The sequence below is a fragment of the Balaenoptera ricei genome, chromosome 9 (genome assembly GCF_028023285.1).
Source record: "Balaenoptera ricei isolate mBalRic1 chromosome 9, mBalRic1.hap2, whole genome shotgun sequence".
Lineage (NCBI taxonomy): Eukaryota > Metazoa > Chordata > Mammalia > Artiodactyla > Balaenopteridae > Balaenoptera > Balaenoptera ricei.
This window is the reverse complement of record NC_082647.1, coordinates 81,599,639-81,623,447: the sequence shown is the minus strand read 5'-3', so window position 1 is coordinate 81,623,447 and position 23,809 is coordinate 81,599,639. Positions and strand designations below refer to the sequence as shown.

Sequence of the window (23,809 nt, the reverse complement as noted above, 5' to 3'; positions counted from 1 at the left end):
ATTTCCGTTAGTTCTTTACTGGAAGGGCTGGCAAACCCATAGCATATACAGCATTACTCACCTCTACACCTCCCGTGATCTTGGTCAACGCCACTGATTAACCACAGCACTTTCCCCGAATAAACACAGAATGACAGATGATGCCTCATAATTTAGTCAGTCTTAGATTTGAGGAAATACGATACATACCTGGTTTGTGGTTGCATATGTACTTATCTGATCTCCCCTATTAGACTCTAAGCTGCTTGAGGGTAAGGCTCATGTCTTCTTTTGTTGTTTTGTTTTTTTTTCTCCCTCAATACTAAAAACAATGCCTTGCAAATGCCATAATATTCATTAAATATTCAGGAAATGAATGAAACATAGGAAAATTAGTCATCAACTAAAGCTAAATATCCTAATTATGATAAGCACATGTTAAAATAAATATTAATTTGTCCCTTGAATCTCATTAATAGTTACACAATCTTTTCTCACAATCTACTCAATATTTATTATAGTTTTTCATAGTTTTAATTTGACACCAAGTGACTAAATTTATGAAAGAAATATTTAATATAAACTTGATAAGTAAATAGAAAATCCATTATTTAACCATCAGTCTCTAAAACTTATTAGATTATCAACAAACATACTAATCATTTTATATTAATTTTGTATATCTTTATTACATATTTCTCATAAAAAAATAGGCTATACTGATTTTAATAAATGACTATCTTGGATAATGCACTACATGATTTCACTTGAATATACAACTTTGCTTAATGCATTTAAAATAACAATCCTTTAAAATGTTTCCTTGGTTGTGTCTATACAGATAAGGCAGAATCTCAACCTGATATAAATTTTGTCAATTTATTTCCGATTCTGATGACATACTTTGATTGTCTGTTATGTCTTATAATGACTCTATACGTAACCAAGTTAGGATGGCTAGCATGCTTTGCAGAGGAATTTGTAGATCAACGAAGAAAAACCAGATTAAATAAATCTGTTCTTATGTTGGATTCTGTCTTCATCATTTACAGCAAGTTGGACATAAATGCTAATTGTTTATAACTGCAATTGTCTGATCTGCTATGGTAGATCCGAACTTTAAAAACTAAATTTTATAATAATATTTTCCAAATTAAATAGTTTTGCTGGAGATTAACATCCCCTCGTTTTAAGCCATGGATATTTTCTTTTCTTAAATGTAAAATGCAAGAAAGCTATTTTGGGGTCTAGCATTATTCACATTATTGACTGTAACAATAGTTATACGAACAGCTTACTTCTATTCCGTATGAAATTTTCATTGGAATTTTTTTTAAAAGACCGTATATACCGATGCTTTTTTTTTTTTTTTTTTACATGGAGTATATTTTGAAAGAATGTTTTCAACAAAATATTTGCGGTTGTAGAAATACAACTTGACTGTTTCTAGTTTAGTTTTTCTCTTAACCAGGAATGGATATTAAGGTGTAGACTTCAAGCTGGTGGTCATAAATAGTAAGCAACATAAATTATGCCTACCTAGCTTATACCTCAAATGAGATATTTCAAAATTAATTGGAGTTATATAGAATACATCTGAAAAACATCCTGTTGGCTATAACCTAGAGTTTGAGTTCAGAGAAAGCACAAAAATTTGAAATCAGTTAAATTTGCTTTGTTTACATGATACTAAATAGCCTGTTGGAATGTTATACTTTTCAAAGTTGTTTTAGTATCATTCAAACACTTTCTACTTTTTTTCTTAATTACCCAAGGAATCCAAGATTTCAAAAGAAAAGCAGACCACTGTTCACCAGAAGAAAAGTGATATGCTTATGAGATACAAACACAAAGAAAATAGATAACATTTTAAAACATACATCTTTTAAAGATAATCACTACAATTCACACACATAATATCACATATGTAATTCAGTTTGTTATAGTTTTTCTTTGTATAATTCTATATCAACATGATTTTTATGACTAAATTTCTTGTCTGCTTAATTTAAAAATACATTTAAACTCAATTTGATTTTGTGTAAATTTCATTTTAATTGTTTACTTCTCTGGTGTCATCGTTACGTATTTCATAATTTTGTATGCTGCATGATGTCTCATCCAAATTAGTTTAAATAATTTTCTGGAGATTAACATGCTTTTTTTTAAGCTGATGATATTTCCAAATACTTACCAAATTGTATTTGATAAGTATTTTTTGATGTGTCTTGATATTTTATCAAAACGAGTTTTCATAGTCTTTGATGACTATGAGTACACATCATCCAAACATATAAATGAGAAATAAAAATTTGGTTATTTTTACATGGTTGTACGTAAATGACTGCCGTATTTTGGAATATCTAGAAACATCTGTATGTCTGGAACTATGTTGGCAAAACATCTGTGATGAATAAATCAATTTGTCAAATTCTCTCTAGGTATATGTTCATCATGCACACACAGATTTTAGGTGTTTAGTTATGTGATTGACCTGTTAGTTTTTCTTTTCCTTTGCTATTTTACAGATACAATTATTGAAGAGCCTTTTTATTCTTCTGCAGCAGTCATTTCATATATATATATATATACATATATAATGTGTGTAAAATGTGGATTGTGAAAAAAGAAAAAAAATGTTTCTCCATTATATAACTTACTTAACTATGTAGATTGATTCAAACAATCGGCTAAATAAAAAAAACCACACAGAGTGTTTTATTTAATTGGCTGGTTATCAATAAAAAATGGTCAATCCAATAGCCTGTAGAGAATAAAACAAATCAGGAAGGGACTAGTCTTTTGGAATTTCACTAGAAAAAGCAGTTTCTCCTTCAGATCCAGTGATTACCTTAGTCCTGATCAAACCTACATTTGAACTTCTAAAATCATATTCGTGTCTAGATACAGAAGAAAGAAAATCCTTTTTGTGAAAACATATTTTCCTGTAAGTCCTCAGGGAAAATGTTAGACTTAAAATAAGAGATGTTCATATTAACTTAGTGCTCTGCAATCTCTAAAGCCATGAAGTAATACATTTTTATTTGATGAGAAATATTTTATTTTTAGGACTCAAACCACACCTACATTCAAATGTATACCACAGAGGGGGAAAAAAAAAAAGAACCAAGTGTCATGAGTCCTCTTGGCATGGGCAAGACTTCACATCTCTGTACCTGTCCAACCTTGTCTTCAAATTTAGACTTGGTCTAGGTCATTTTCTAAAATCCTTATGGTTCTATATAACTAAACAAAGCAAATTACCATAAACCAGTTTTTAGTTAAGTATGTACTTGCCATAAATCTCTTGTTCAATATGAAAAACTAGTAATGACAATTTAGGGCAAAAAAAAAATGGAATAATGCAAAAAGCAAAGCCATGGAAAAGGCTAACTGAACACATAAGGAAGGCTTCAGCTCAAATAGCTAAATTCACAAAAGCAGTGTACAAATTTCCAATTTTAAAATCTAAACAATGCTTCATACATATTCACAAGCATGTGGATAATACTGTTATTTATTGTCAAAACCATATTTAGTACTAAGCTTTCTAGTATGTAATGCAAAATGTACAAACTTGTCAATTATGACATTCATAGTGAAAGAGATTAAAATACAAACCTTTTATTTAAGTAGAATTATAAAACTCTACATTATGTTAACATTAGGGACTTATTTGAAAGTTCTCAAAAAGAGAACATTCTCTGAATTAATGAACACTGATCTCACAAAATGACATAAATAATTTTCTATTACAGAGTCTAGCAGAATAGTACTTAATGGCTCAAAACCTTAATCATTTCACAAACTGAAAGAAACTAATAACTTTAAAAATGCCTTTTAAAAAAATAAAAGAAACATACAATGAAAATATTTCCAACTATAGATTTAAAGGATGACCATATTTTATTGACACAATTATTTGGTAATGGTTTTGGAAAAGTGGACACCAAACAAATCAAGCAAACAACCAAGAAACAACAGTAAAAGAATAAACTAAAAAGAAATAAAGAAGAGCATGCTACGAAATCTATACACAAGATAAAATTTCCATTTACAAGAAATAAAATTGAAGTAAACATGCAAAAGACGCACCAAGAAAAGTAGAATACGTCCTTGGAGAAGGAAAATTAAACATGCAGAAACACAAGAGTTTGAGTTTTGAGAGTAACAAGGTAGTGTGAGGCCCAATTTACCTTCACTGTCTGACATGGCATGTTGGAAGTCATCCATGATGAAAGCTATGTCACGATCGTAGCCTCGAGTCCGTGATTCTTCTCTCATGTGTTGTTGAACTTCAGGCAATGAGTGACTTGATCCAAACTGATCCCTGGTGTCTGCAGAAATTGGTGGCAGGGGTCCAGCTGCAGCCCTGGCCATTCCCATTGGCTGGCCAACAGGACTGAGCGGACTTTCCTCCTCAGAATTCTGGGCCACAATTGGTATTCTTCCTCTACTCTGGCTAATCGGCAAACTGGTAGGCTTAGTTCTGCCAGAGGGTGATGCATGACTAAAGGAAACATCTAGAGCTTCCGCCTCTTGAGCTTTCAGTCTTAGAGAAGAGCTGGAAGAATCTCTTTTAATTGATAAATCAAGCCCATAGACAGAGGAAGGTCTGGAAGAAGGTCTGGACCTGCTGCCACTGCTGTATGGCTTATCTGCTTCATCCTGCAGAGCTGACCGTATGGTATTTCCTAATGTGCCCAGCCCTGTGCCAAGAGATGATCCCAAAAATTTGTGTTGGTCTGTAATATTTTTTCTGAGGCCAAAAGTGATATCATCTTGAAGAAGCCTTGCCCTGGAAGAAATGCCACCAATAGATGAACTGCTAGAAGTCATATAGCTCGAATAATCAGGTTCAAGGTCTCTACTTTCTTGAATAGGTGAAAATTTGGACATTTTAGGGTCAATTAGTGATTTCTTATGCTTTGACTGCTTTTGATAAAGTATGGCTGCTGGCAGTTGTTTTGCTGCTTGTTTTTCAAGTGTGAGTCTACTAATGCTATACTTTTCAGATTTTGGAAAATGTCTATAGCTAGTATCGGCATGGTAATAATGGGAAAGACCAGCGAGGTGATCTAAGCTCTCTGCCCCTCTACGGAATTCCTGTTTAATCTGATGTTTCAGAAGCTTTAACTCATAAGGATCCTCCATTGGGTCTTCCTCTGATTTCACATAACTATGCAATCTGGAAGAAGTCTGCAGAGGTGCTAGGAAATCTGTCACTTCTTGAGACCTACGTGTCTCAGTGGTTCGAAGGAGACGGTCTGTTTTTGACAGATCTTTTTCATGAAGGCTAAACGCAGTGCTTAAAGCGGCTGTTCCTTTGGTAATCTCTCCAATGTCATCAATTAAGACATAATTTCGTGGAGTATGATGGTCAATATCTGCATAGAAAGAATCTGCAGATATGCTTGATATTGGGCTGCTTGCCATGCTACTTCTTTCCTCCAATCCTATTCTCAAGTCTAAGCTGTTGTACTTACTACCAAGGTGGGAAACAGCATATGTATTATCAGTAGAAACAGGTGCTATCATCAGGGGTTGGTTGCGAATCACCTCATAGTTTGAAGTTATCTTGGGCTCCAGATATAGTGCAGTTTGCCGGGGCTTCTGTTGTATCACCATCATCTGTGATGGTAACTGATAAGCAGGTTGTGGTGTTGGTGTAGGTTGAGCTTGAGGTGTGAAGGACATCGTTGCCACAGCTTGGAAGGTTGGCTGAGTCTGATAAGGTGAAACTTCCTGATGGTACAGAGTCTGTTGCTCAAAGTGGGATTGTTGGGTGTATGGGGTGGGTGCTTGGGTAGGAAGTGCAGGGGAAGAGTATTGGTATTGGGTGTAAGGACTTGTAGGAGGAACTAGCTGAGATTCTGTTTGGGTTTGTGGTGGTATAAACTGGCTGAACTCAGTTTGGGGAGCAGTTCTCGGTCGCTCTATGCCATGCTGACTTTCGATCCGGGTTGGTCTGGTGCTGCTGACCTCACTGTCAGACATGTAATCACGATCCTCAGCTACTCCCTGGAGGTAGGCTCTCTCCCTCTTTTCTCTCTCCTTTAACAATGCCTCTTTTCTCCTGTTAATCCCCATTTCCAGGTACCGTAACTTGGCATCAATCTCCTTCTCTTCCTCATCAAGTTCTGCTTGTTTTTTTCTAAGCTTTGCAGATTCCCTCTCCACAAGATCGAGCTCTCTGTCTATATCCTGGAGAATCTTGGCTCGTGCCATCGTGTTGGTTCTGCAGATCCTTCTCCTGGAAACTGTGCCCACTGTGCTGTATGTTGACTGAGTTCCTGTGGAGGTCTCCTCGGGAGGTGGGTTTGGCAGAGTTCTCTTCACTTTTTTCTGAGTGCCAGAGGGTGTCATGGTTTGAGAACCTTTTGTCTGTAATTAAGTAAACAAAATACAGTACTTTATCATCAAGGAAAAAAAGTAAAAGGTCAAAAAAACCATAATTTACATTTAAATAAAAGTGAGTTCATATATGTTTTAGCTATGAGCACATAATAAAATAAAAATTCTACACATAATTTCAAGTATTAGTCACAAATGCAGTTAACTGAAAAATAATTTTCCTCTTCTTGGTAAATTGATTATTTATTATTACAACTTTGTAACATTAGAATTGAGTTCTGAAATCGAGCACAGAGTACACTGCTAGGCAGGATTATATTTTAGTTAGACTCTTAGGAGAACTCTTAAAAACTCATTTTCCACCCTATTTAAGATACATAGTATTACTTACTGAAGGTATGCCCAGAGTATTTGTGTTAACTATCTAAAGTTTAAGTTATATTTGTTGAAGATGCTCATTGTCCTGTTCAATTGTTTGCTTCTATCTTCCCATTCCTACTTTCACCCCCTGAAGTGACTATCATTCCTATTCCAATCATGAAATGTTTTGAAATGAAATCCTCTCATTCGCTACTGTCTTTTTTCCCCCAAGAGTTATCTGAACCAATTTCCTATTTAATCTTTCAGTATTTTTCTGACTATTTGAGTTTTCTATTTTCTTTCAATGCTATTATTCTTTAGTAATTTCAGCTTCTTCTTAATGCTTTAGTAACTTCTACATGAAGCAAAAGGAAGTGACTATAAACAATTCAAAAACTCATTAAAATCTTAAAAAAAAATCAGATTAAGTTTATCAGTGATTTGTCAGATATTTTCAATTTTATTTGGTTAATTTGTCATAAACTTGCATTCTAAGAATCACTGGTCTTGAGAATCATGCAATTTTAGAATATTAGAAGACATGAGAGACCATTTTGACTATAAATAAAGTAAGCTGATATACTCAGTTACCCAACCATGTAGCAGCATATTCACAACTAGATCTCAGGCCTTCTGCCTTCTAGTTGCATATTCTTTACTTTTTTCTTCTTACTAATAATACAAAGACCTTAATTCTTCCCTTTTTCCCAATCACCAAAAATCAAGGACCCCAAAATAACAAAAAGTATATGGGAATTATGTCTAATTAATTATATCATATTTGTCCAAGACCTTGTACTTTTATTGCCTTTTTACTACTCCCAAATTTGTTACCTTGGTGTTTTTTATCTGTTTTCTGTTATTTTTCTGCTCCATTTATCGACCTAATTGTTTAATAGAAATTATAATCAGAAGCAATATCCTAAAGATCAATTGAGGTTTATGTGTATTTCTGAAATTTTAAATATCTGAATGCAAATTCACAATGAATAAATGTTGTGAGTTTGTAAAATATGGCAGAGTGATTTTGAAATCGTAGCTTATTCATCCTCACAGAGAAATCTCAAGGAATATGGGGAATTGGAACTACAAAGGCAGCTGTTTGGCATGTTATTTATTCTCTCTCACCCTCAATTATTTTCATTGTATTTAATACTCACAATCAAGTCATAGGGTTGTTATGAAGAGCAAATGAGACCTCTGTGTAAAATATTTAGTACACATTGTAGGCAGCCATTAAGTATTATTTCCTTGTAAAATCCCCTTATTTCTACAGAAAACTGTGGAATTTAGTAAATTCATATTCCAAATATTTTAAAAAACTTTTTTTGAATAAATGTACATGTTATGCTTTTTAATATCAACTGACCATAATAAAATAGTAATAAAATTAAAATTGAAATCTTACAACTACTTAATAATTTTCCAAAATACTAACATATATGTCTTCTATTTATAAAAAGTTTTTCACAATAATCTTTTCAGTTCTCTGAATACAATGGAGCTCAATAGGAGGCTGAAATTAATGACTGTTTCTTTTCCTAGACTAGCATTTGGTAGATTTGGTATATGCATTAAGAGTTTTCAAATTTAAGATGTTCATGTGTACTACATGATTGTGGTTGTGAAATTGTTTGAGAAAGAGTGTTTAAGTGCATTACTCTGAAAATGTAATGGCATTGCATAATATGAAGACATTTGAAAAGTCTTACTTTGAAAGTAAGAATTCTCCTCCCTACCAAAGGAGGTGAAAAATGCGCATGAATTAATGTAACACTAAAAGCTGATGCAGAGAGAAAGCACACAGAACAGAGAAGGTAACAATGGAATGGAGTAAATAGAGAGAATGAAAGAAATTTCTGGGGTAGACACACACATTTTGAAAATTAATTAAAAAAAAAAACTGAAGGCATCCATTAAATGGGTGCATATATTTGTTGAATGAAAGAATGAAGAAATGAAAGGGTAAAATAAGAACTTGTGATTTTTTGGTGTGTTACTATTTTTAAAAATTCTGAATCAAGAAGTGAATTTCCGAGAATTCACTGTGTGGAATGAGAGGAAAGATACGAAAACACAAGAAAGATAAACCTACGAGGAACTGTAAAAATGACTATAGTATTAAGAGTAATGGTTATAATGAACTGGAAACTGATAGTAGTTCTTACTGTTTATTGCTCATACATTTATGCAATTTCTCTTAACTTTATGTTTAACAGTTTATAGTTCTCACTTGAGGGAGTGTGCTTAGTCATGCTCATTTTTTTGCAGTTTTATAAAATCCTAGGTTAAAGAAACTTTCCAGGTATTAGGGATTTCTAATTATCTTTCAGGGTTGCAAATATTTAATGATCCACGACTTATGTTTATTAATATTTTGTGTGCCACGGATGTGAGTCATGGAAACAAGTGACAAAGTTGGTTGGTAGAAGCTAGATACTTACTGAGTTAGTCTAGCTAACTACTCAGTCTCCACAAATCGAAATAGCTTTGCTGTTCTTTCTTGATAACAAAGTTGGAGACTCATCAAGGTCTCAACCATATTCTTCCCAAATGACAGGAAGTGTAACACTGATTGAAAGCTTAGTGTCTCAGGCCAGACTTAGAGTTTCAATCCTGGCTCTGCCTTTACCAGCTGTGAGACCTTTAGCAAGTTCCTTAAACTCCCTGGGCCTCAGTTTTCCTATATGTAGAGGAGGTCAATATTTATTGTTACATTATTGGTTTGGCTAAGGAGTAAATCAGTTAAAACAAGAATCTAGATTAGTTATAATCCAGAGGACAGACAGAAATATAGTAGAGAATTTAAAGTGATGTATTGCCAACTTATAATTTAAAAAGAACAGCCTTTTAAGACAATAAATAACTTCTAAACTGACTATTTAACTCTAATCTAAACAATATAATGTAAAATAAGAGTAGAGAACCCCAAAACAGAGAATCGAAACAAAACAATATAATTGCTTAGAAAAGATCAAGAGATGTATAAAAGAAAGTTTATCACAATTAAAGGTGATGCAGTTGGAGGCCATGATTAGAGACAACAACAACAATCTAGAAAAATCTTGGTGTTTAATAAGATTTTCCTTCCTTGATGACTAGCTTGGTAAAAGTTTTCAGACAGATCTGGTGCTCTTAATCTGAAAAATAATTGTACTAAGTAACTGTAAAATATTTTAAAATAGCTGTGCAAATAACAGACCAAGGGAAAAGAACAGAAAGTCCTAAGAATAGAATGGAGGTTGAGGAAGACTGGAAGAAAATCTAATTTCAATTGCAATACCTAGGAGGTAACAGTGTTAAGAAGCAAACAAGCTCCAGCAGAAGTTTTGCTGTCCAAAGTTATTTTAAACATTCTCCTTGGGGGAATCCAGTTACACCACGCATCTTATATGGTAAAGGAAATAAATTTTTCCTTGTTCTGAGGTGTCAGGGTTATTAATAAAAATAACAATAGCTAAGGTATATGGATACACTATCCTGAGGACTTTAAATATACATATGTGCATTATCCCACTATTAAAATAATCTAAGCTCAATCTAAGAATGAGAAAAGTTGAACAAGCAAAAATAGATGCTAGACCAAAATTATTCATCGATTGCTATATATAATAAATATGGCAAAATTCAATTTATTTATTTATTCCAGGAGTTTGCTTAGTATAATTCTAAAATGCATTTTTCTAGATAATAAAGGCACAGAGCTAAGAGGTAAGAGATAGAATGAACACAAACCTTATTCTCAAAAAACTCATGAATCAGGAATATTTTTTAGGATGTTGTATGAAGAAACTACCTCAGCCTTTTGCTAAATAGCTCTTACGTCAATATCAGAGATACTCTTCTAAATCACTGTATCACTAGAGAGACTTTGGAATGTATTTTTCATTTTATAAATACAGAAAGCTATACCTGCTACTGGAAATCAATGTTCGTCATGATAATATCTTCAATTTTTAAGTTTGTTCTTTCAGTTAAGCAGGAATGATTTTTATGAAGTCCCTGTACTTTTAGATAATGAGAAATGTAGATTCACTTCCAAACAGTATAATTCCACATAGATTTATAGATAAATAAGATACTTTGATACAGATAAATATCATATAATTTTCTAGAGAAAACATAACCTCTTAAAGATCATCTATATAAAAAGTCAGAAGGTGAACTAGAGGAGTACATAAAGAGTGTACTGGGACCCAGAATAAGAAGGATTTACTTTCACCTCGGGCAAGGAAAGATGGATTAAGACATAGCAGAAAGCCTGGGTATTGAAGAAGGGACTGGACTTAAACAGGAGAATACTTTCTATGTGGAGGGAATAGTATAAAATGTAAATTTCATAGAAACACCCAGGATTATCTGGTTTAACTTCAGCCTGGTGATGCATTAATACCTGTGAGATGGAAACACATACAGAGAGGGGTTCTATGCAAACAGGAAGAGGAAAAATAGAGAAGCAAATAATAAAATTTAAATGTAAAATATATTACATATATATAATTTATATGTAAAATATATACTATATATGTTATATATAATTACATATGTATTATATATATACTATATAAAGCCCTTGAAATCTATCTATATTAAAATCTCCACTCATTCATTTTCCTTTTCTTTCTTTCTTTCTTTATTTTTTTACAGATGGAAAAGGCAACCCAGGTTGTTACATAGTGGTCAAATTAACTCCAATACCATGTGAAGTACCAGCACAAACCATCTAACTGTAAATGTGCAATCACTGGCAATGACTTGCAATGCAGTGCACTGGGTAGCAAGCACTGTGGCTTCGTCAAAGAGAAAATTGTGACAGCCCAATTTAATTTCCTTCAATGACAATGTGGCAGTCCACATAGATAACATAGAAACAGAAAATACAATCTCGCAGGGCTTCAGCAAAACATTTTACATTGTCCCTTGACACAGTCGCCAACAAAGTTTTGGACTTAAGAATGGAAAGTGTTCATATAATTTGCCAGGGATCTGCATGCAGACTATGACTATTCATGGTCCAGCATCAATATAAGTAACTAATTAATGTTTCTTAACCTTGGCACTATTGACATTTTTTCCAGATGATTCTATGTCGGGGTTGGGATGGCTGTTTTGTGCATTGTAGGATGTTTAGTGGAAACTCTGGCCTCTACCCACCAGATACCATCAGCATATCCTACCCCAGTCCTGTCAATCAAAAATGCCACTATGCACTGTCAAATATCTCTACGGGGAGAGGGAGGCAAAACAGTCACTGGTTGAAAACAACTGATGTCGGAGGATATACAAGATGATGTCTTCAGAAAGAGATCACTGATCTACTGTCATTTAGCTTACGTACTGATGAAAACTGCTAGTATTTGTATGTCACAGTGCCTTAGTCTGAATGGACAAGACAGGGACATCGATGATGTCTTGAAAAAGAGAGCTCTTGGGATAAAGGGTGAAAGAAAGAGAGATATTACAGGCTATAGTAACAATCTGAGCAAATTAATAAAATGTATTAGATTATTTTGTCTTGTTATAAATTTGTTTTATGATCCTAAAATTAATCCCTGTATTTGATAGGATAATTCTCACCTTTTGGATTAACATGAACTAATACGCAGAAGATATTCAACCAAGTTTTAAAAAACACAGTTTTATTAGAGAACAGGAAGAAAAAAATAGATGCCTAAAACTATAAGAATGTCTCTTCAGTGCAGAAGATTAATCTTTCTAGCTTAACCTCATAAAAATCTTGGGAAATTTTCCACAGCTGCAATAACTAAGGAAAAATCAGAGGATAATGAATTGCCAGTCTGATTGAAAAATTATGTAAATGCTAGATCTTTGTTAAAAGTTGCTTTTTACTCTGAGTTCAAAAGAAGGATCAATGGTGTAATTAAAAAGGGATTACAAACTTAGGAGGAAATACAGGTATTTAGTTTGAGAAATTAATTACCAGAATCACTAAGGGAGATCGATTGGATAGCTGACCTCAATTTTAAAATCGAGAAATCCTTGCCATCTTAAAAATAATTTAAGAAAAAAGAATTGAAACAGTAACCATAAACACCAAAAACACCTATCTGATGGCTTAGTGAAAAAATCTGAGAACATGCTTATTGTTTACTGTACTGACTACTGAGATTATGAGTAAGACATGGCCCCTGCCCTTCAATTGTGCAGTATGAATACAGAACTGGAGGACAGAAAATGCTCTCAGAGTCATCTGTCTCACCTTATTGGGAGTTCTCCTCATTCAGGGCCTGCATTTACTTTGAATATGAGAGTAAGTCTTTGTCTTGGTAAGAAGAATACTACTCATACATACTATGTGCTCTCTGGTATTTTTACTTCTGCTCTGTACCTGGTCATTCCTTCTTCTTAGGGTGTAAACATTATCTGTCTATAAAGATCTATGGCTCTTAGTATTAGGCAGGTAGATGAAATGTCTAGGATATTTTCCCCTTCAAACAAGACAGCTCTTTAAAATATATGAACATTGGTTAGCATACTCCTTTAACTTTGGAAAGTTAGGATGGAGGATGAAGATGAAGCTGTAAGATAAACACAAGGCTGCAAGCTGGAAAATATGACTACACGTGCTTCCTTGAAAAAGGACTAGAAACAGTTTCACTCTCTGAAATGTCAATGAAAGCATTAATTCACCTTCCAGGGGTCTCCCTACCCCAATATCTACAGTTTCCAGTTTTGAGACAAAATAGCAGTTGAATATAAAAATATTCAGCATTCTAACCTATACATTGTATCATTAATAATGTGTTCCCAAAATAGACCCATTATTTACCACCATTCCACCCTTACCCTTACACACAGCTAAAACATTCCAAATGTTGAGTGCAAGGGCTCAGTAATTTCTATTGCTTTAAGATATACAAGAAAAATGAAAGACAACGGAGGAGTGACCTGTGAAAATGAAATTCTAAATGATACCACTCATGGAAAAATACTTTGAAAACTGATAAAACATCTAGAATCCACTAGGCATTGCAATAAGGCACAGTGCCTGGCACATACCAAATAAAGCCATCAAATTTCTTCAACTAGAGTCCTGTGGAACAATTTAATAACTATTTCCACGAATCAAACTCCAAATAAGCAGTATTATCATTGCTATGAAAATATCACCAAATCACTGAAAAAATATAAACACCTTTATCAATAAACAGTCTTGAGTCTCTACAGCTATGGGAGAGAATTTACCATTTGTGAATGTACTTGAAATTGTTTTTTTAAAGTAGTTCTTTAATTGTTGTAATATTCTAGTAGCAAGAAAAAAGTGAGAAACTGAATCACAAGACGTTATTAGTCAGAAAATGAAAACAAAGTAATAGAACATATTTAAAAGTCACACACAAGTTATTTTTCAAAGTCTAGTAGCAGAGGCAAAAATGTTCTCCAATTAATATTGTGAAAGTGGCGCTCAATATTTCATCAGGCATCTTTAAGCTTTTCCTTAATGTGCCTCTTGTCCCAGTTTGTCTTGTTTTCTTGCTGAAAGTCATTGCTCTTGGGCTGGCAGCCAAGCAGAAAACTAGTTTCCACCTCGCTGGACAGAAGCATCAGAGATGTCAGTCTGCGCAACACATACTGCCTTCTATTTTTTGGAATGGCCCAAAGAGATTAATTTCTTCTCTCCTAAAATCTGTATAAGGTATTTTAGAAAGCCCTCTTAGAAGTTTTTAAGGTGATCATTTTTTATACATATGGATGTGTATTTCTCCCTCCTCCCTTCTACCTTCTATCCCTCCCATCCATCTACCTTTGTCATTTCTAGATTTTACATTTTCATTAGAAAAACACATTTCTGTACAAGACTACAGATATATTTCTTCACTGGTGTGTTGCTTCATTCAAAACTACGTTTTCTTGATCATTTTCCTAAGAGAAAAGAGAATGCTTAAAGGTACGGATGACCTCCTTTTTCTTTTCCTTTTAATCTCCCAACATCCAGTTATTATTATGTTTAAAATCACTCTTTTTGTAGTTATTACTTCAAAAATTTATGGGGGCAGCAAAACATATTTTGCCTATATGCTCTTAGCTAAGAAGAAGGTTTGATAACCAGTGAGTATAAAGAGAAAGAAGTAATTTAAAAGCACTGACTAACCTACAGGCTATGAAAACATGATAGCCTAAGAATTAAAATCAGATCAGATCACTGGAAAATAAACACAGATACCTCCTATTTTCTCATTTCTATACCATTTAACTTTTACATAGTGCTGCTGGACTAGGAGACGGAATGCTATGAAGAACTATCTAACGTTGATTCTTTCTTCAAGGGCAAAACCATTTACAGTTCTAACATGCTACCACAAGATAACAACTATATCGCTTTACCAGAAAATGTGTTAATGGTTTATACGAGCAATCTGAAGTGGAAAAATAAAGTTAATAAAAATTTCCAAGAATTAACATGAAAACTTATCCTAAAACATAAATGTATATTAAAAAAGTAAGATACATCTCTTCCACCTGCTTTTTTTTCAGCATGCTGAATATTATAGTATTGCCTGCCTGTGACTTACTTCATTTTGAGAACAAATTATTGATCCACAAAGAGGGATTGTACTGATGCCAACGCTTCCATAAAATATCTCATTTGCATTTCTCATTGACAATCTCTCATCAAAACAAAAATAACTGTATTCAGAACAAAAATAATTGTATTTCAAATGCTGTAAAATGTAAATCTCTAATTATGCTACAGTTTTGTACATGAAGTGTTAGAATGGTGATTGATTACTATGTGATATGTTTTCCAGCGCTTCAGATCATTAGCAATTTGAGGAATGATTCAATAACTACTTATCTAAAGCCATGAGAAACATCATGACCTTTTAATAGTGGCACAGTCTTTACTAAATTATCTTGAGATAATAAAGATATTTTATGTTTAAACTCTTGAAATGCCTAACCACAAAATCACAGGAATCTCTATTATTGTTTTTTGTTCCTTTCTCATTGATTTATTATCCTCTGGCCTATAAAACCGTGGAACATGACATTAAAATACTTCCGAGCTGCTTTGACCTACATGTGTGCACTAAATAAAAATAGTTCTTTTTCATAAACCTAAATCACATGAATAGCTTCCCCCAACTTAAGTTAAACAACAAAATTTCCTTGGGCAAGTAGGACCATGGTCCTTCTTCCATATAAACTGGAGAACCATCTGGTTCTTTAGAAGACAGTGCTATTAAGAACTGATAAAGGATGGCAATTAAATTAAGTGGCAAGAAATATTTTTTTTGGTCTTCTAAGATGATAAAGCTCATACATGGACTTATGTAAATACAACAATATTTTTTCTAAATGTTATTTTAAGAGGTTAAGTTTTCAATTCTTAATTCTATAAATTCAGTTACATGAGAACAGAGGTGTACTTTGATGGGTGATTAGATGATTTTCCAAATGGATAATTAATGAAACCTGAGCTTACTGACTGCAGTGCATTTGAGTGAGCGTTTACAGGCATCAGCTCATGCCATAAATGGAAGAACTGGTTGAAAGCGCCGCAAAGAAGCTTTTTCTAAACACAACAACATTGTTTTATTAGAAACATTACTATCATTTTAATACCTATGACACACTGAAGAAATTCATGCACATTTATTAATGTCAAAAGGAGAAATGTCATGATGTCGGGTCTTTCATGAAGTATCCTGAAACTCTCTACAATTAGTGCTAATTAGTACTTTAAACAGTGATTTCAGCTCGACCTTCTAAAAAGTAAATGACTAACCCATAAAAGTAGCCTCTATGCCCGGAGACTGAGCTCTGTGATTACGGCTGAGTTTTATCAGAAAAAACACTGGAGACTTGTCTTGTCCCTGTCATGTTAAAATATACCACCCAACAGGTCAGAAATTAAAATGTGGTCCAACTTATTAAGAGTTATTTACTTATGTAGTTAAAATGGTTTATCAGTGAGCCCAAACAATTTTCGTATATTTCTTTTTCATTCACTTGAGGAAGGAGGAGGAGAGAGGATGAGTATAATCACTTTTAGCTTCAACTCTTCTAATGTTACTGTTTACTCCCTCATAGGGGTTATTTACTGTTCTTCACAAAGTTAAGCTTTTATTTGTCATCTTATAAAATTTTTTCAACCAAAAACAAATAGAGATAGCAGTTCTATAATTTAGCTTAAAGATTTCTTACATTGTGTTCAACCATCTCTTTTCTCAACTGTTTTAATTTGAATCTCTAGCAAACTGTTCTTAAGGAGAAAAAAAAATAGATAAAAATTCCCTTTGCTGTTTAAAGCTTTAGACTAAGTTACCTCAGTTTATTTAGCCAGTTCATTTAAGGCTCAATTTACCTCACTATACTTGTTCTGGTGCTTTCCTAATTCAAACTCTACGCATAAGTCAAGATACAGAAGAGGACCAAAAAGAAAATCCTGTTAAGTAGAAGAAATTCATTTGCTACAAATGGAATTAATGTTGGGTGGGTATGGAGGTGCAAAGAACACTGACCTGGACTTCAGATTTCTCATCTTTAAAATATGGAATAAAATAAATATAAAACCTACAGAAAAGAAATGGTTTGGATCTCTACCAAGCAACTGAATTTGAAACTATTTTATTAGTTATATAAGGCTATAAAAGTATTAACTAGCTTATGTATAGATGTATATGTATAGGCATATATGTCTATTACAAACATGTATTTTTATGTTGAACATAGTGATAAGAAAAAGTAAAGCAACTATTGGAATACATTTTGATGCCACTATGTACATTATACCTCAAAACTTTTCCAAATTTTTATATCACAATCATTTTAGTTGCTTGTTATTTTATTTCAGTAATAGCACATGTGGCAGATTATAGAATCCTAAATAAGTAGTAATTCTAAAAAACATAAACAAATATACAAAAGTGCATGTCTGTTTCTTGGGAGGGGATGTATTTTCGAGAATATGTAGGTAGCTTTATGTAGAGTCAGTTTTAAACTGCACAACTGTTCAAAACAGGTAGTGTACTGAATTAAGAATATTATGATAAAATACTTAGGAAGCTAATAACTGTTAAATGATGCTCAGTGTTTTTAAACTGGGTCAGTAATAATCAATGCTCTATTAATTCAGAACTCCCCTGTGTTAAACTAGTATTTCCTAATATTTAGCGTTACATTTTCAGCAAAGGTCTTTCACTGAACATTAGGAACATACGTCTGTTTCTTATAATTATGTTTATTGGCATAGTTTGAAATGTAGACGTTAAGAAAAAATAACACAAATAATCTGATTTTTTTCCCCTTCAGTCTGAAAAGGTTTGTTTTGAAATTAATCCTTAGATACTGATTACAATGAAATAGCAAAGGTTAACTACTGAACACTAAATTGATGAGATCAATTTAAAAAATTTCTGGTTTTCACTGACATTTGTCTACATGTATACATTCATTTTGATTTTTATCAGACCCTAATAATAATTACCATAAATTATTATTTTACTGCCATTTATTTTGAAAAACACTTTAACATACTAGTTCCTATTTTATAATATAATAATATATAATAATAATATCCAAGATTTTAATCATAAAGAAGAAATATGATAAGAAAAGTGTACTAGCAATGAAGAGGGTGTAAAAGCTATAGGAAAAAATGAGGCCTCAGCTATTTAGAAAGCCAGTCTTTAATATATGAATACTTTTTCTCTCATATATGTAAATACTACCATTATAAAACAGCTTATTTCATCAAAGTCAGTTTTAATGGACTGGTTTCTTATGTTGCTTTCCAAAGACAGTAATGAAAAACAACCCCTAAAAACTATTATTCTTCAAATCACACTTGGTTACCACGGTCATTATTTCTTAAATCTGTACATTCTGACAGAAATAAAATTGACAGAAAAAAAATTTCTCAATTTAGGTTATGGAAATTACTCTCAGAAATAGACATTAAAGGGTTCTAAAAATCTTAAAAATAGCTATCAAAACAGCAATCAGTGAAGCAAAACACATTCTTGTAAAAATCAGCTCATGAATACCATCTGCTTTGCAATAGGATCCTGGCTTAAACTCTAGAACAAAAATATTTTAATAAGGAGTTTGTCTATTACTAAAAGAGCTCTAAAATTGTTCAACAAGTCTAAGGGCAGGAAAAACAGTTATAACACTTGGCAGTTTATGTAATTTTAAGACCAGACAGAGGTGACAACATTTTAAATGTAGCTTATTTTAGTGCAAAAAAGTGGCATGTATCATTATTGATAAAAAGTGCTATTTCTTTTGATAGAAAAAAATCATTGCTTTTTTTTTTAAAGACAGATAAATCTTGGAATGATAAATCTAGCTCCAAACAAATCCTTTGAATTTACACTGCTATTTCTTCCAATGGCTATGACATTCTCTCCTGATTTTGTAGAGAACATGCTACATTACCTCCTTTTTTTTTTTTTTTTTAAATATTTTAACAATTTATTTGAGCAAAAATCCACTTGAGTCAGGCAGCATCCAATCTAGCAGATAGAAAGAAGCTCCGAAGAGCTGTACAAAATGAGTTTTACAGGCAGAGGGGAGTGGGAACAAGGAAGTTATACTTTGCAAAAAGAGTGAGTTTAACCTCCTTTCTCAACGTTCGTGATCATCTGGGGTCATGATGTAAACAGTTTCATTGTGTAAAAGAAAGAAAAAGAGCCTGAGGAACATGTTTTGGTGCTCTGGTTTATGAAAGTTTCGTAGGTGTGATGCTCGAGGTAATCCACAGACACACACAAAAATACTGGACTGAAATAAATTTGAGAAAGTATTTATCATCCGTTCAGCAAAAGAAGAAAAACACAGGGGAAAGCAGAAGGAAAAACTAACCCTGAACTACACAAGAAGTGTAGTACGGAGAATGAATAAGATTTTATTTATTTGTTTTGCTTTGTTTCTATTTTTTGTTTTAGGTGGGAGCAAGGAATTGGTGAATCACCCCCAAATTAAAAGCATTTTAGTGGAGAAAGCGGTCGGTTCACTAATTCATCAAATTAATTTATTGCTATAGAGAACCTACTGTGAACCAGGCATTGTTCTGGGCACTGGGGATATAGCAGTGAATATAATTAACAAAAATCCTCACCTATAAGTTCTGGTTGGGGAAGAAAGACAATACATGAAATTATAAAGGAACAGACATAGTACTTTTGATAATAATATGTGATATGGAGAAAATTCAAGAAGAGCATAAGGATAGAGTGTTAGAAAGGTGGGTGGTTTTCATTTGGTCAGTCAATAAAGGCCTTATTACCTAAAAGAATAACTTTAAAATGGTTATAAAGAACAGGAATCTAAAATTTCTAGAGAAGCACCATTATATATTTCATAGACCATGAAAGGCACACAGTTACTAGGAGATTTGAAAATTTTTTCTACTAACCCATAAGGTAAAGCTCTTTAATGACAGTCAGCAAATTTCTGCTGAGGAAATACAGAAACTGCCAAATGTACCCCTGTGAGGAAAGGGAATTAACTGGATATCTACAATTGCCAGACTTAGTGATGGGAAGGTTGTGTTACTTTCATTCAATCATTACAGATGATTTGATCACTCTCCACTAGTGTCCACTCATTTTTAATTATTTGACTTCCATAAAACATTTTAATTGAAGAATCCCACTGATGAAAGTTAGAAAAAAATCTATGTGCATACCATTTTTTCATTACAAAGCTTATTTCTTTCTGTGCTTTTTCTAAATCATGATGACAATACATTATTTTCAAGTGGTATCTAAGTAGCAAGCTCAACCCCATGGGAAGGAATAAATTCTAAATTTACTTTAGTTGTATCTCTTGGGAATTTTCATGGGGAGCAATCAGAAGAACTCAAGTAAAAAGGTGGTAATTTTTTTCCATCTTTACTCAGAGTTAAAATTTTCTGTTTGTAAAAGGAAGCAGACCACAAGATAAAAGTGTTTGGTTATATAAAGTTGTCAAAAATAGAATTTGGCTTTGGGGCTGTGACTTGGATACCAGAGTGATAAGGTCTAGAAAAGAGATACAGCTCACCTCTTACAGACACGGGGGAATATTACATAACTCAATAAAATGATCTCAGATAACTCCCTGCACCAGTTATGCCCACTCTGTATTATTTTATGATTTTATGTTAATTAGTGCTAATTTAACCAATTAAATCTATGAGATATCTTAGAGCTAAGCATGAACTCAAAGTGTCAATGAAAGACTAACCAGATGATATAGACTCCTGCCTTGAAATTTGTGTGTCAAAGGTGTAACCACAGTTCCATGATGGAAAAACTCTATCAGAGTTAAAGGATCTCAACTAGTTGTATTCCTATAGAGTACGAATGGAATAAATTTAAATCTCTGAGGTTTAAAGTTGCAGAATTAAGACAAATGTTTGGAAACTCCAGGAAGAGAGATTTTACCCATATGGAAGAACTTTGTAATAATGAAAGCTCTCCAAAAAGCTTGTGAGATAGTTACTAAGAAAAAAGTAACTGAGTATGGAAAGAGGACCAAATGCAGACAAAGCAACAAACCATAAAAACAGTCTACATTTGCCTATGAACAAACAAAAAGGGCAATATAGTGCTTTCATGTGTGTTATGGGTTAAAAAAAAAAAAAAAAAAAAAGTTTGTTGGAAGTCCTGATCCTTAGTACCTCAGAATGTGAAACTACTCAGACACAGGATCTTTACAGGTAATCAAGTTAAAACAGGTCTTCAGTGTTGACCTAACCAATGGGACGGGTGTCCTTACAAAGAGGGGAACTTTGGACACAGAGACAGACACACAGAGAGGGAAGACGATGTAAAGAGACACAGGGAGACCACCAACTACAAGCCAAGGAACGCCGGAGGCTAGCAGAAGCTACGAGAGAGGCCTGCAACAGCCCTCAGAAAGAACCAACTCTCCTCACACCTTGATTTTGGACTTCTGGCCTCTAGAACTGTCACAATACATTTTTGTGGTTTAAGCTACCTAGTTTGTGGTACTTTGTTACGAGAGCCCTAGCAAACAAATACGATACTTGGGCAAGAAGAACAAAATGATCCCAGTGGTGGGAGTTCAAGCATGAACTCTGCCTCATCCTGTATGTTACCACAGTGTCTGGAAAAGAGCAATGAATGGATGAATGAGATAATGAGTGAATGTAAGCAAGAATAAGTTAAAAAATGAATAAACCTGATGGGGATTTAAATTGGATTTTTTGGGAGAGCAGAGGAAATGACAAGATAAAAAGACAACAAGCATGGTACTGAATTAGCAAGAAGAATCAGAAAATGTCCCATAAGCCTCAGAAGAGACTAATAAAGAATAACTGTCAGGTGCCAAGTTTAACATTTGAACCCTGGCCAGGTTACTGGTTTATTAAAGCCTACTCTGGGCTTTGCTCCTCATCTGTAAGGTGGTTGGACTAATAGCTAAATGCTATTTAACTTGCGCTCAGTTGTTTCAAGTATCTATTCCATAACATCTTACAGAAAAACCCGAACTTTTTGGCCAACCCAATATATAAAAATAAACAAAGTGGAACTGACACTTTAAGCAAAGGAGGTATCAGTTTAGATTATAAACAGGACTTGCTAGGATGGGTCTAGATTGTGGCAATGAAAAGGTAAGCAGCCAGAGTCTTTTAATGCATGTCTTAACCCATTGCTTCTATGCTTATAATCCTTCCTTTAATAAATTTATTCAATAAATACTGAAGGTCTGCTTTGTGCCAGGTGCTGTTCTAAGCTCTTGGGACTACAGAGGCAAACAAAGTAAGATTTTCCTGATCTTGTAGAGGTTATGATCTACCGGATAAGGAAGATGATATTTGATAAAATATATATTAATAAGTAATATACACAAATTTAGAGGGTGCAGGGATTCATGCTGATAGACATTTAGAGAGTGAGGTAAGGAGAGTTTCTTTGTGGAAGTGAAATTTAAGCAGAAACCTGTACACAGGAGCGAGCCAGGCAAAGATCTGGGGAGAGAGAGATCCCAACAGGGGTCCTGGGTGGGGATGAGGTTGGCACATCCAAAGAAAGGCAAGGTCAGTGGTTGGAGCAGAGCGAGAAGGGGGGGTAAATGTAGGAGTGACCAATGAAGTTGTGAGTTGGGATCACATGGGTCCTTGTTAAGAAATTTCTAATGTATTCTCATGAATCTGTTGAGAATCTACTGCAGAGCGTGTGACAAAATCTGATGTACACTTTAGAAAATCACCCTAGGTGCAGTTCAGAAAATAGACTGTAAGGAAGGCAAGCGTGGTGAGGTCCACGGGCTAGGGCACAGGGTAAACAAAAAATGATGGTGGCTTGGTCTAAGCTCCCCACAGCTGAGGGAAGTAATCCAAACTTGCAGTCAGCAAATCAGATCCCCTGGGACCTATTCCTTCCTTATCTTTCCAATTTCACTTATAGTAAACCCCTTCCTCCTTCTCCTTGCTTTGTGTCTGTTCACCAGTCTGAACCTTTGCACATCTGTTTTCTGTATTTAGAATGACCTCCATTTTTGCACATCTGTTTCCTCTATTTAGAATAACCTCCATTTTTCTCTTCATGGTCCAACAGAGATCTCACCTTCCTGTTTCAGAACTTCCTCTTTGAAACATTTCCTGGAACTTCCAGGAAGAGAAGTTACTATAGAATCTCATAAAATATAAAACTGATCTTTCATGCTGAATGACAGGTGTTACTATGTCGAACTGGATGGTGTAATTTTTTTTTCAATTTTATTGGTGTGAGAAAACTAATGATATGGAAATTACTGAGCTAAACTTAAACTCACAACACTATGAATATCACTTAGGTTATTCTCTTCAGTACAACTAACATTTAGTAATTCATGCTTATAACTGAGAAACTCGTTTTAGTTTAAAACACTCAAAGAGTGTTTAGAAATTTGCCAAGAAATAAATTTAAAAATTCACATCTTAGAATCAGAGTATCTTAAGTGCTAAAAACATTGCCTGTATATAAAATGGTCTACCTTGTGTGTGCAATAAAACAGTATTTTTGAGTCTGTATACAATTATTCCATATTAAAGTATGCACTGAGTGTGACCAATTAGAAAAAGGAACTACTGGATTGTGCTCCAAGGCTCAATACACTTAGGATTTTTCAGGCTCAGAGTATTACTTGGTAATTCTGT

General features: G+C 33.7%; 1 protein-coding gene across 1 annotated transcript in view; it reads right to left on the bottom strand.

Moving 5' to 3' along the window:
• The window catches only part of PCLO (piccolo presynaptic cytomatrix protein), a 379,054-nt gene that overhangs the window by 143,657 nt on the left and 211,588 nt on the right, over positions 1-23,809 (bottom strand). Inside the window, exon 7 of the mRNA XM_059934038.1 lies at positions 4,176-6,363. Coding sequence (XP_059790021.1) covers positions 4,176-6,363 — 2,188 coding nt within the window. The remainder of the gene's footprint in view (positions 1-4,175; positions 6,364-23,809) is intronic.